Source organism: Camelus ferus, chromosome 10 (genome assembly GCF_009834535.1).
Source record: "Camelus ferus isolate YT-003-E chromosome 10, BCGSAC_Cfer_1.0, whole genome shotgun sequence".
Lineage (NCBI taxonomy): Eukaryota > Metazoa > Chordata > Mammalia > Artiodactyla > Camelidae > Camelus > Camelus ferus.
Window position 1 is genome coordinate 33,662,806 of NC_045705.1, and position 14,138 is coordinate 33,676,943.

Consider the following 14,138-nt stretch of genomic DNA (forward strand, 5'->3'; position numbering starts at 1 on the left):
TGAAGACACGGTGAGAAGATGACCATTTATGAACCAGAAAGCAGACACTGAAACTGCTGGTGCCCTGATCTTGGACTTCTAGCCTCCAGAACTCTAAGAATTAAATTTCTGTTGTTTATAAGACACACGGTTTATAGCATTTTGTACAGCAGCCTGAAGGGACTAAGATAACTACTGTCAAAAGCAAAGCCTGAAGCAAGAATTCATCTTGACATTTTATTTGGAAGATAAAATCCCTGGGATGTAAGGAGGAGGACCAGAGAGGGAACAGAGGCAAGGCTAGATGCAAAACAATGCAATGAAATGCATGACTGCAAGGGTGATTGTTCACAAGATGGAAGAGCCAGAGAAGCTTATTCATCAGATGTATTCACCCAGCACGTTGGGCTCCTCTGCAGGGAGAACTCATAGCTAGGATCAGTCCAGGGAGAGGAGAAGGGGACGCTTCTATGTCCTGTTCCTTTTCCTCTTTTTCTTCCCATCAGCCAAGGTTCGTCCCATGGGGACTTGACTCTCTTGAACTTCCAGGTTGCATCATCTGGCCCCTTGGTGGCCACACAGGAAGTCAGGAACCATATTCCATAATAAGACTGTTTATCTGAGTCCAGAAGAGGCAGGAAATATTACTTGGGCAGGCTTGGCATGTAGGTTTCATGTGGATGTCAGCCAGCTGAGAGAGCTTGGAAAGAGGTAGCGGAGTTCGGGAGGTGAACCAGGTCATTAGAAAGAAGGAGGTAAAATGAGGTCTGTGTCTGGAACAGCCCACCTCTTGTGCTTTTCCTATCTACTCATGCCCTCTCATCATCTCCAGGTTCTGTGGTATGCTTTTTGCAGGAGAATGAAAATACTCTGAGAAGGGAAGTGCAGGTCCAGTCAGTCTAGAGCAGTGTTCCCCCGTCCTTTATTCATCGCTGCCCAGGCATCTCCTTAAGAAGCCTTCATAGATCTTTTATTCTCAATCCTCTCCACCTCCCACTGAATTAAATACTATGAAACAAGGTTTTATCAGACAGGGTTGAACTTTGGAAAGGCCCAAACCATTAAGAGGTCCAAGATTCTTTTTCACTCCTGAAGCTCTAATTTTTGTCCACTTGGGGGCAGTATCATCCGTGTTGAGACCCCTGCAGGGCGGTGGCCCATCTTGACCTGGAAAACTGAAGCAAGAATGTTAGCAAAAAAAAAAAAAAAAAGCCTCAGTCCTCATGTCTGGAGCTGGAGCTGAGGCTCTGATGGCTATTCTCCATCTCCCTCCGCCAGCGTTCATCAGAGCCCCTCATTCATGGCTCAGACTGTGGCTGATTTAGGTTGTTTTCTGTGGAACCTGGAACTTTTCCCCTGAGGGGCAGGAATTCCTAGTTGCCCTGACCTGTTAGGTTGTAGTGGTTGTAATCACTCATTACAGCTGTTCCTCCAGAGTTCCGAATTACCCTGGTTTGAGATTTCAAGAATAGGATGCCTGTTTTCCCTACTGTGCTGTGAACTTGTGGAGGACAGAACCTTAAATTAGCTCTATCTAAAGAGAGGGACTTGGAAGAAACTTCTGAGCCTCTAAATGCATTTTATCTGCTCCAGGTTTGTTAATGAAACATTCCTTAGGCTTTGCTTTATGCCCTTTACATATTTGTTGTATCGCTGTGACATTGAATGAAAATGAAAGGAGGTGAGGAATTCAGGCATGAATTTCTTTGGTCGGCATTCCAGACAACGCCTAGCACAGTGTGTACATTTAATTGATTCGTCATGTTCTGATGTGACTCGGACTGGATACGTTCACAAGCAGCCTGCCAACCAGAGAGTCCTGGTTCTCTTCTCCAACATTTAGTGGGAAGCAAAGGCATTTCCAATATATTGTCAAATCCAAGGCTGTTCCTGGAATAAATAACACTTTTTAGTTTTCCTTATCCCCATGTGAAATCAGCTTAAAAGTTTTAAGCATCAAAAGCAGTTTTGAAGAGAAAAAGAAGTAACCAAAACAGAAAGTGTTAATCTAGGAAAAATATAAAAAAGTGGAGGGGGATTGTGCTGTGAGGATGGGAAGTTTACTTGCCAAATAAATCTACATGAGCCTCAGAATCCACTTAGAACGGATCATTTCCCCAATTATAAGAGTAACACAACCTTATATTAAAAATCATGAAAAATGCATAAGTGAATAAAGAAGAAAAAATTATCAGTAATTCTACAAATCACAGAGAACAAGTGTCTTTTGGAGCATTTCTATTCATTATTATTCATATGTGTTTTTACAAAATTTAGTTCCTATTGTAAGTAAAAGTTTGTACCTTGTTTTTTCACTTATAGTAAGCGCTCCTTATAAAGTATACTGTATTTATGTATCCAATATTTGAAATTGCATTTTGATAATTTTTTATTTTATAAATGTAAGAAACAAGCCTTATATTTCAGTTCTGTTTGACTCTGTTAATTATTTGAAATTACAATTTTAGAATAATAATTATTGAATTAAAGAATGGAAACTTTTCTATGCCTTTGGTATACTTAGTCATAAAAAATGCAGGATTATACCAATTTCTTAGATTAGGTTTAATGTCTATTGCAGGCACTCTCATTCTTGTTAATGAACAGAAACCCTCAACTAAAAGAGTCAAGAGGCCAGAAGGGGGAGCTCTCGAGCCTTACAAAGATAGAGCCCAACAGGAAGAAAAAAGACTTCCTCTTCTTGCTTGGTAAGAGTTCAGCCAGCGAGGGACTGTCACACGTCAGCCAATAAAAAGCCACTGTACTTTGGACTCCGGCTTTCTCCAATGGACTCTTTGTTGACTATAGTCCTACCGATTCCTTTCCCACTCTTTAAGAGTGTTTTCCTCTCCTTGTGCTGTGGGGACTTGGACGGGATTCACCATGGTTGCAGACCCCAAATTGCAATTCTTTGCTGATTGTGAATAAATCCATTTTTGCTGGAAAAATAACTGGCAGTCTATTTGTTTTAGTCAACACTTTCTTTCTGCAATTGCTAAACAAAATCAGTTTTAGAGGCTGGGTCCAGTCCCTTGCCTTATAGCTGTTCTAGGAGAAATCATTTCAGTCAAGGATGCTCCTGGGAGTCATCTTCACCATGGTTCCTCAAGGTGTAAAAGACAAGGTTGAGCAGCATGGAGTCAGCTGTGAATACTGGAGAGGGACCTGATTCTACTTGAGTGTTTTTCTGTAGTTGGGGCGCATGGGGTAGCTGGACATGGCTGAGGTGGGAGGAGCAGTGGTGCCGCCTGCTGGGTGGATCTGTGAATAGCAGCCACTATGAAGACAGGAAGAGGCGAGGAAAGAGGAACAGCAAAGTCTACCTGAAAGCCATCAGGACAGATAGCACATGCCAGCAGTGGTGGCATCATCCGGATGCAGTTTTCCACACTCTAGCGTAAGTGGTACATAGTAAGTGCTTAGTTAATGAATGCTAATTCTGGACCACGCCTTGGCATAGCAGAGTAAAAGAAAATTAAGGCGACCAGGTAGGATGGATGGAAGGAAGGAAACTGATGCATCAAATAAGCTATTGTTTGCCATGTGTTCATATCTAAAATAATAATAAAATGCAGTTCTCTGAGTAAGATACATGTTTATATGCATAGTCCTTACTTAAGGTATATTTCATGTGATAAATTGATATCATTGTCTCCTCGGGAGGCAGGATGTCTAAAGGTCTAAGGTATCAACCTTTATTCACACTTTGTTTTGAGGGGTTCGCGATAGAGAAATTGCTGTGGATGAGTTTTGATCTGTAAAGTAGGACTAGTAGCCTAGAGCTCCTACATTGAAAGTTTTGTCCAAATTTTCAAATGTTAATTTAAAGCACTTTAGAAGAATGAGGACGGATTGTGGACTTAGAGCGTATATGGCAAAAAAAAAAAAAAAAAAAAAAGACTTGTCAACGGCAAAGTGTGGGAAACTAAGTATTATAACATTCTGTTTGTCATTATGCTGGCAAGTGACAGACACCCAACCTGGTCCCCCTAAGCCTTCAACTGGTGTCAGAGGCTGCTTTACTGATGATGGCACTCCTCAGAGCACCTTTGACATCCTTGTTCCGCAGAGTGTAAATCAGGGGGTTGAGTAACGGGGTGACGAAGGTGTAGACCAGGGCGATCTGGCGGTCCTCATCCTCTGACGTGCTGGACCGCGGACGCAGGTAGACCAGGCTGCAACAGCCGTACTGCAGCAGGACCACGGCGAGGTGCGAGGAGCAGGTGGAGAAGGCCCGGCGGCGGCCCTCCGCAGAGCGGATGCGCAGGATGGCGGAGGTGATGAACACGTAGGAGACACAGATAAGCAGGAAGGGGACGGTCAGCACGAGGATGCCCACCACGTAGAGGACGGCCTGGTGCACGCGGGTGTCAGCGCAGGCCAGCCTCAGGACCGGAGGCACGTCGCAGAGGAAGTGGTTGATTTCCCGGCGGTGCCCGCAGAAGGGCAGGGTGAAGATTAAGGATGTGAGCTGCAGGCTCAGGAAGAGGGCGAGGCCCAGGGCGCAGACCACCATCTGGACGCACAGCTTCTGGGTCATGATGAGAGCGTAGTGCAGAGGGTGGCGGATGGCCACGTAGCGGTCGTACGCCATGACTGCCAGGAGGAAGCAGTCAGTGCTGCCAAGGGTGACGAAAAAGAACATTTGGGCCCCACAGCCAGCCAGGGGTATGGGCTTCTGGGCCCCCAAAATGTTGGACAGCATCAAAGGCACCACCACAGAGGTGTAGCAGATTTCCAGGAGGGACAGATTGGACAGGAAGAAGTACATCGGGGTGCGGAGGGAGCTGTGTGCGCGCACCGCCCAGATGATGGCGGTGTTGCCGCAAAAGATCATGAGGTAGAGGAGGAGGAAGAGGAGGAACAGGAGGGCCTGGAGTTCAGGGACAGTGGTGAAGACTCGGAACACAAACTCGGTGGGGCCGGACTGGTTGAGGTCAGGGCTCCAAGCAAACATACCTCCTGCAGAAGAAGAGCAGAAAAATGCTGAGCCTTCCTTTTAAGGAGTTACTTAACTGCCTGGGTAGAATCAGGTATTAAAATTTGATTTTAGATTTGGAATGAGCTGTTTAGAATCCAGTTTCCAATCTCAGTGCTTGGGGATGAATTCACAATAGAAGGTATGGGGTGTTTTTTCTTTGGAAATCTTCACGAATGGGATAGATACTAATCTGTTGACGTTTTTGGTGACAGAGACATATAGATGTTCTTGGACAAATGTTTCTAATTTTTACTCTGGTTTTAAAAATCCAATTGACAAAGGCGAAATCTTTGCTTGTGTTTAATTAACTAAAGAGTTGTATACAGTAGTACTTTGGTATCTGCAGGGGATTGCTTCCGGGACCTCCATGGATACCAAAATCCATGAATGCTCAAGTCCTTTTCATAAGATAGGATAGTATTTGCATATAACCTACAACCTCCTGTATACTTTAAATAATCTCTAGGTCATTTATAATACCTAATACAATGTAAATGCTATGTAAATAGTTGCTGGTGCCTGGCAAATTCAAGTTTTGCTTTTTGACATTTTCTGGAAAATTTTTTTTCACGTATTTTCTATTATTGTTTGGTTGAACCCATGGATACAGAACATGTGGATAGAACAGGTTGACTGTAGCTGCATATATTTTCAAAATTAGATAAATGGGTGTGTTGTTTACGTTTTTTGGTAAACGTCCTTTTTGAAATATAACATACATACAGAGAACTTCACAGATTCTAAGTATACAGTTTGATTTATTTTTTTACGCCGTAAATATACAGGTATAAACATTACCAAGGTTAAGAAATAGAGCGATTCCAGTAACCTACAAGCATTCTTTATGTCTCTTTCAGTTTTTATCCTTCACAAAGATCTCTTCTGACTTTTATCACCACAGACCAGTTTAACTATGCTTCAATTTGTATATGTAATAATAAAGTGTGTAGTTTATGGTAACTGGCTTCAGCATTGTATCTGCAAAGTTATTCTTGCTGCTTTGTGTAGCAAGACTTTGTTCTGCCCATTGCTTTATAGCATCCCATCTCTATGGCCATACTATTACTTATTCATGGATTGTTTACTTTTTGTCCAGTTTTGAGTTCATATAAAGCCAAACACCTTTTATTCCAGTCCTTTCTGACATATACGCTCTATGTATTTCTTTTCATTTGAATATATATATATATATACTTTTTTTTTTTTAATTGCAACCTTGACCCTAAACTTTTAGGACCTGGACAGATTTAAATAAAAGGAACCTGTAAGAGAATTAGGTAAAAAGTAAAGTCGATCTGCCTGAAGTGAGAAAAGACAATAGGAAAACTAAAAATATGAAAGCAGAATTCAAACAGGCATTAGAACAATCAGGTGAATAAGAGTTTTATGAGTATCTGGGAAGGGAAAAACTTCTATTAAGTAAGTGCTTTCTACAGGTTGAGCTACAATTTTATTTTCAATACAAAACCCCAAGAGACAGTAGAGCAATGTCTACAGAGTTTTAAGAAAAACAAATTTTTGTGAAAGAATTCTATACTCAGGCTTTAGTGATTTCTGTTCAAAAGCAACAGACTTTCTCAGATTTACAAGGGCTTAGGAAACACAGGCATGGCTTTGAGATATTGTGGGTTTGGTTCCAGACCACAGAAATAAAGTGAATATCATGATAAAGCAAGCCACAATGTTTTTGGTTTCCCAGTGAGTGTGGAACTTATGTTTACAGTATTAGGTGTGCAATAGCTTTATGTCTAAAAAATGTACATACCTTAATTAAAAATGCTTTATTGCTAAAAGATGCTAACAATCATCAGAGCCTTAGCTAATTGTTGTCTTTTTGCAATAGTAACATCAAAGATCACTGATCACAGATCACCATAAAAAATATAACAATGATGAAAAAGTTTGAAATATGGCAAGAATTACCAAAATGTGACACAGAAACGCCAAGTGAGCAAATGTGTTCAAAAATGGTGCCAATAGACTTTCTCAGTGCAGGGTTGCCACAAACTTTCAATTTGTTAAAAAAAAAAAAAAGCACAATAAAGTGAAATGTGATACAGTGAGGTATCCTTGCATGTCATTCTAAAGATGCTAAAAACAATTCCTCAACAAAAACTCTGGGTTGCTAAGTGTTAATCAGAGTACATCACTCAAGATTGAGGAAGCTGCAATGTAAAACTTTGATTTGAAAAATCAAAGAGTAAAATGTGTGTCAAACACTAAATGGGTAATGCAAATATTGTTAAAAGCAAAAAAAAAAAAAAAAAATTCCAAGAATAATTATTGAAAACATACATAGTATAAAATGCAAAAATTAAAATAACTATGCATATTTAAAACCATAAATTATATAATTGTGGAATTGCTAGGGAAGGGTGGGAGAAATGAAGGTATGTGAATTTCCTCAAACTACAGAAGGAAAGATACAACAGCTGTTTCATCTCAGTGTGACTAATTGGAGAAATATCTATTCAAACACGTAATTCTGAACAATAATAGTCAGTAGAATAAACACACAGTTTATTCCAAACAATCTGATTTTAAAAAGTAAATATAGTGCAGAGAGCAAAAGGCTGAAAACAAAGGAAAATGTGAGCAAGCATATAAGATAAAACAGCTTCTGAGAAAAGTAAATATTTCATTTCTGAAAATAAGTTTAAGTGAGGCTCCTGTTTTATTAGAGAAAATTTCAGCCAAGTTTACATATAGTGACATGGAAAGGCTAACATCATTTTTATTTAGCATTTTGTTTTATGATGTAGCCAATGCAATGAGACAGAAAAGGGATGCAGAAGAATTGATCGGTTCAGACACTCAACGGAACCAAAAGAAAAATTAAGATAAATGATAATCGTTGTTGTGGTTAGTTCCAAGTGAAACGTACTGGAGGGTCTCATAACTAATCTCTGCTTTTACTGATGTATCAGATTAACCAATGCTCCTCATCCTCTCTGTACAACATACTAGGTGATGCCCAACGTACTGAACACAAGAGACCTACGGCTTATTCTCTATATGTTTGAGCATTTCCACACCTGCAAACTGAACTGTATGTCTATAAATCAGTAGAATTTCCATCAAACCAGCTTATACTATTTGTATTAATTTTTGTAATTATGTAATTTTATTAACCATTGCAAAATCTAAGATGTTATTGTGAATATTTATTTAATGTAAATTATTATTTAATAAAAATTAATACTTGAATGACTGAAGGTGATCAAAAGGTATAAACTTCTAGTTAAGTCCTGGGGATGTAAACAAATTGAATGCTTCAGAAACACTTATTAATCACAAGTTGCTAAATAGTTCTGTGGAATAAGGTGTAAAAGATTGGGAAGGAAAAAGCTAACATTTTGGATAATTTTATATTAATATTTGACATGGATCTAAATGTTCACTTGCTGTTATAATAGCTAAAAACTGGAATTAACCCAAGATGCATGAGAAGAAAGGCTTTGACTTCAGGCAACAAAAACTCAAAGTAAAGCCCTTTAGATTTATACCAAAAGGTTGATGAATAAATGTTCATTTGCATGTTTTAAATTAAAGTAAAATCGTTAAGATAAGTATATAGTATATGCTTTGAATTATGGGGCTTTCTTTCTTTCTTTCTTTTTTTTTTTTTTTAAATCACTGATACTAGAAAATGCCCCTTCTCCAAACAACAAACAAAACAAATGAATAAATGTGTAACAAATAACACACCAATAAATAAACTTAATAAGTAACAAGTAGGAACTATGTGGAAAATCTAAGCTTTGCATGTATGTGCCTGGATGGAAAACTAATATTTTAGTGTTAATTGATTCGGAACTATATGACTTCTATGCAACTCCTATTGAAATCTATAGAAGAATAGATAGGTAAAAAGACCAGAAAATGTTAAAAAAAAAAAAAAAAGAGTACCAAAACATGGCAAAATTTGCATCACAAGACATTGAAAGATATCAAAAATAATTATGTTATAAAATATATCATATATTGTATCGTAAGTTAAAATAGATCTCTAGCACATTAGAACAGAAAGAACTATTAGTAACAGCTAATTAGTCTATCGCACTATTGTGCCAACTATTATTCTATGCACTTTACATTATTAATTCATTTCATAATGGCTCTAATACCTGCTTTATAGGTGAGAAAACTGAAGCTCAGAGAGGTTAAGTAACTTTCCCAAGATCACACAGCTAGCAAGTGCTGAAATGGGAATTTAAACATAGACTGATCTCAGAGACCCTTGTCTTAATCATTGTGTTATGTTGCCTTTGTCTACTATGTGCATCAGTTTCATGATCTCATTTTAGAAAATACATGTACCTACTTTTCTGGTTGTTGTGAGATTCAAATGAATTATTCCGTGAAAGTATTTAGAACAACCCAGGCACAGAGTACACACAGTCAATGTATATTAACTATTGTCACTATTTCAAATAAATTAAGAAGGATCAGTTTTTAATATGGTATTAAGACATGGGTTAATTATTTGAAAAATTAACTTCCTAATGCATTATACATCAAAATTTATTTCTGATGGAATTCAGATTCAAATATTTTAAAAAGTGGAAGAAAACTTGAAGACGGTGTGGATGAATATTTTTCAGATCTCAGAGTACAACCAAATGAGCAGAGTACATAAAAATATTGACATTTTGACAGAATGAAAAGTTCTGTGTATCAAAAATAAATAAGTAAACTGAATAGAAAATGAAATTTTACAACCCAGCAAAAAAAATTCATTATTAGAAGAGCAGGTAATTCAAAAAAGAAAAATTCAAGGGTAAACAAATATAGAAAAGTTCAATTTCATTATTATTCAAGTAAGTATAAAACTGAACAAAATCAAATATTATTTTCTCTTTACAAACTGACAGTATTGGAAAAAAGATAATACCTGGTGTTGTCAAAGTCTCAAAGAAAAATATAGCCCAAATATTGCTACTGGAAGTATAAAGTGATATAAAAAAATATGGAGTGCAGTCTGGTAATATGTGATAAAAGATTTGAAGAAATGCATTTACCCTGACTCAACAGTAATATTTTAAGGAATTTATTCTTATAAATCATGCGTATGTGCATAAAATTGTTGACAGGAGTGTTCATCACAGTTTTCAATGTAATGATGAAAAGTTGTATTAAACTAAACATCAATAATAAGAACATACTTAAATTACTTGTGGTCTATCTGTGTGATGGAACATTACAATCATTTAAAAATGATGTTGCAGAAAAATATTAAATAAGACCAGGAAGGCTCATGAAAAAACAGATTATAAAGAAGCATTATATCATGATTCCATTGAAAAATATTTCTATATATTCATAAAAAATAAAAGAACATACCTCAATATATTAGCAATGAGCATTACCAGGTTGGTGGGGTTTTTGTTTATGACTTATATTTTTCTATATTTACAAATTTCACAATGAACGTACACAACTTTGCAATCATATAATACATTTAAAAATTTCTTTTATCTTTTGGTATTTTAACATAATGATAAGAAGGAAGAATGGTAGAATGTCAGTCATGTGAATTTTTGTGGTCAACTAGATCTGGGGGTGAAACCTAGCCCCCTTATTTGCTACTTTAATTTTTACATTAGTTATGTTACTTGATGAGCCTTGGTTTGTTAATGTGTGATTGGAGATGTGAATATGGAGCCTTATAAGGAATTTATGCAGATTAAATGTTTCAAATATATAATAACCTGTGTTGTGCCCAGGACCCAAGAGCTGTCCAGTGAAAATAACTGCCCTCCCTTCCCTTTTCTCATGATGGTGAGTTTCCCTTGGCTACTTAAACTTCAGTTCTTATCTTTTCCAGACTGGAGAGTGAGGCTCCTTGAGAGCTATAGTTCTCAGGCCTTGCAGTTGCTCTGCTAATATAAGAAGACTGAAAGAGAAAAGATCCAGTAATCCTGCTCCTAGGCATATATCTGGAAGGAACCCTATTTCAAGAAGATACCTGCACCCCAATGTCCATAGCAGCACTATTTACAATAGCCAAGACATGGAAACAGCCTAACTGTCCATCGACAGATGACTGGATAAAGAAGATGTGGTATATTTATATAATGGAATACTATTCAGCCATAAAAATGACAATGCCATTTGCAGCAACATGGATGTTTCTGGAGAATGTCATTCTAAGTGAAGTAAGCCAGAAAGAGAAAGAAAAATACCATATGAGATCTCTCATATGTGGAATCTAACAAAAAAAAAATACAAAACAGAAACAGACTCATAGACATAGAATACAAACTTGTGGTTGCCAAGGGGGCGGGGGGTGGGAAGGGACAGATTGGGAGTTTGAAATTGGTAGATACTGACAAGGCATATGTAGAATAGATAAACAAGATTATACTGTATAGCACAGGGAAATATATACAAGATCATATGGCAGCTCACAGCGAAAAAGAATGCGACAATGAATGTATGTTCGTGTATGACTGAAAAACTGTGCTCTACACTGGAAATTGACACAACATTGTAAAATGACTATAACTCAATAAAAAAAAGAGAAAAGAAAAAAATAAAAGGGAAGAAAGATTTCAGTAAAATCACATGATTCTATATTGTCAAAACCAAATATGATAGACTTTGATGCAGGAAAACATTTAAAAAGGAATCTCTTATTGAGACATGAACATTAAGATTTGCAGATACAAATTACTGTATATAAAATAAACAAGTTTATACACGTATAGCAGAGGGAACTATATTCAGTATCTTGCAGTAATTGACAATGAAAAAGAATATGAAAAGGAATATATGTATATATCTGTATGACTGAAAATTATGCTGTGCACCACAAATTGACACAACATTGCAAATTGACTATATTTCAACTAAAAAAAATTTAAAAAAGACATGAACATCAATTGAGCAGCTTTATATGTAAACGGAAACAGTCAAGATTTGGAGCAAAATATACTTCATCTGGATAAAGCAAGACATGCAGTATTGGAACCTGCTGTTTGCCAGGACAAATTATGATAGCACAATTCTGAGGGAAAAAACTATCACATATATTCAATGTGAGGCTATAATCTATTAAAAATAAAACACATCAGAGTTTGTACTTACAAATTAGGGTTTGAAAAAACCTGAGCATTTCAACATTTTCATCTGCTAATGTGTGTGAGGTTGACTGCATCTAAAAAGTTCTTAATAGACACCATCCCTGTGCCACCTCTTTATTTTATGTCCAAAAGACACAAATACAAATACATTTCACAGTTCTGAGTCTTCATCCTCCTATCGTATTTCATGAGGCATTCAGAACTTCATTTCCTTATTACCTAACATTTCATGCAAATCCATAAAGCTGCATTTACTATTCTCAGTCTTCCAGCACTCCTCCAAAAGCTGTTCTCAGAGAATCTCCCAATCCTTTTATCATTGCTGCTCAGAGAAGTCACTTGATTTCTGGGCGCCCACGTTCCTTCCTTGGGGAACACTCAACTCCTGGCAATGCCATTCTGATAAGCATTTCAGTGAGGGTTATATTTAAGTTCCACAAGGGTGTGACTGCCTGTCTTGTTCACTAGTATATCTCTACTACAATTTTTTGTTTGTTTGTTTTTGGGGGGAGAGGTAATTAAGTTTATTTATTTACTTATTTTTGAATGGAAGTACTGGGGATTGAACCCAGGACCTCGTGCATGCTAAGCACACACTTTACCACCGAGCTATATCCTCTTCCTCTATCACAATTAATTTGATTCGAACTAGAGCTAATTATTTTGTAGTTAAATCTCATGTCCTTTAAACTTCCCTTCAAAGCCAACGTACATTGATGTCTTCTACAGCCCAGCTATGCTGCGATTGTGTTAAACCCACATAGACTGGGGCTTTGCGAGTCCAATGGTTGCTTTGTTTATATTTGCGTGCTGCAGGCGATAAAGGAAGGCTTGGCTGGGATGGATTCACTTGAGTGATTGACAGTGAGCGATGAAACTGTTGATGTGCCTGTTGAACCGATACGTTTGATAATGTTGGGAAACTCATCTAGTTAGCGGTCACGCCTCTGACTGACTAAGCGATTTTACCAGGGGTAATGTATAACGTACACTTACTGCTAATCCATCAACACTGCATATAAAACCCAACACTTGTGAAAATGTCTGAGTCGTGAAGTCATAGCAAAGCCTATCATAGGTCAAATGAGTGCTCATTTATAAAACATAAAATTGAACATCTATATCTGGGAACTGTAAGGGAACTCAAGAGGTACTTCAGTCTTATCCATATTCTGCATGCAAAAACTAAGATCTATTGAGATTAAGCCTCGTTCAGAGGCATATGTCTCGTAATGGGCATATCTGAGGTATAAATCTGCATTCCACTTGATTAATTACCAGAGTTTAAGTGTACATACGCACCTTTAGTGTATCTCACTTTTTATCTACAACAAAGACCTTTAACTTAGTTAAGAAAGTCCAAACATCCATGCAGATTATTCTGGCAATGTTAGTGAAAAACACCCCAAATTCAGTCTGGTACTATGCATGTAAGTAAGGGAAGCAATGTCGTTTGTAGAGTAATTTGAAAACTCCTTACAATTTCTCCTACCCCACACTATCTCCCTTCGTGGTGACTACTGTGCCATTCCTAAGTTAATTATCCCTTTAAGAGACATTTGATCTCTCAACCAGAATGTGGGTTCTGGATCCACCACTTACTAGTTTTAGAACCAGGGACAAAGTTACTTAATCTCGATGAATCCAAGATTTTTAGCTACAAAGGGTTTAATACAGTTACCCTATGGAGGTACTGTGAGAATTAATAGTAAGGTGAATCAAATGCTCTGCCTAACTTCTAGCAGGTGTTCTTTTTCCAGTTTCTTTATTGCATTTTTCTGCCCAGCTCTACTAAACTAGTTTCAGCTTCTTCTCATGGTCTCTCTTGCCCTAGGGACTTGGCATTATCTATTCCATCCACCTTGGACACTTCTCTCCTTCCACTCCCTAGCACCATCTTACTTCTCCTTCAGAGCTCAGTTCGGGTGTCCTCTCTCTTAGAAGTTTTCCTTGATCCTCGTCCTTCTCCAACTCTAGTGATAGCTACTCCTTCTCTGAACTTCCAAAAAGCCTTCTTCTCACCTCAACTGTAAGTCCACTGTATCTTAGCAATAAATAGATCAAGCAGACAAACATGTATTTAGTATCTGTTT

At 37.5% G+C, this 14,138-nt stretch overlaps 1 protein-coding gene across 1 annotated transcript; it reads right to left on the reverse strand.

Annotated features, from left to right (window-relative positions):
• Positions 1 to 3,885: 3,885 nt before the first annotated feature.
• Positions 3,886 to 4,936, reverse strand: LOC102520704 (olfactory receptor 10Q1). Its single transcript, XM_032490453.1, has one exon. The coding sequence runs from the start codon at positions 4,934 to 4,936 to the stop codon at positions 3,977 to 3,979; it is 960 nt and encodes a 319-aa protein (XP_032346344.1). The 3' UTR covers positions 3,886 to 3,976.
• Between the last annotated feature and the right edge of the window lie 9,202 nt (positions 4,937 to 14,138).

What these genes read in the sequence shown, in the direction of transcription:
- LOC102520704 (XM_032490453.1), bottom strand. Translation starts at nt 4,936, where the DNA reads ATGTTTGCTTGGAGCCCTGACCTCAACCAGTCCGGCCCCACCGAGTTT.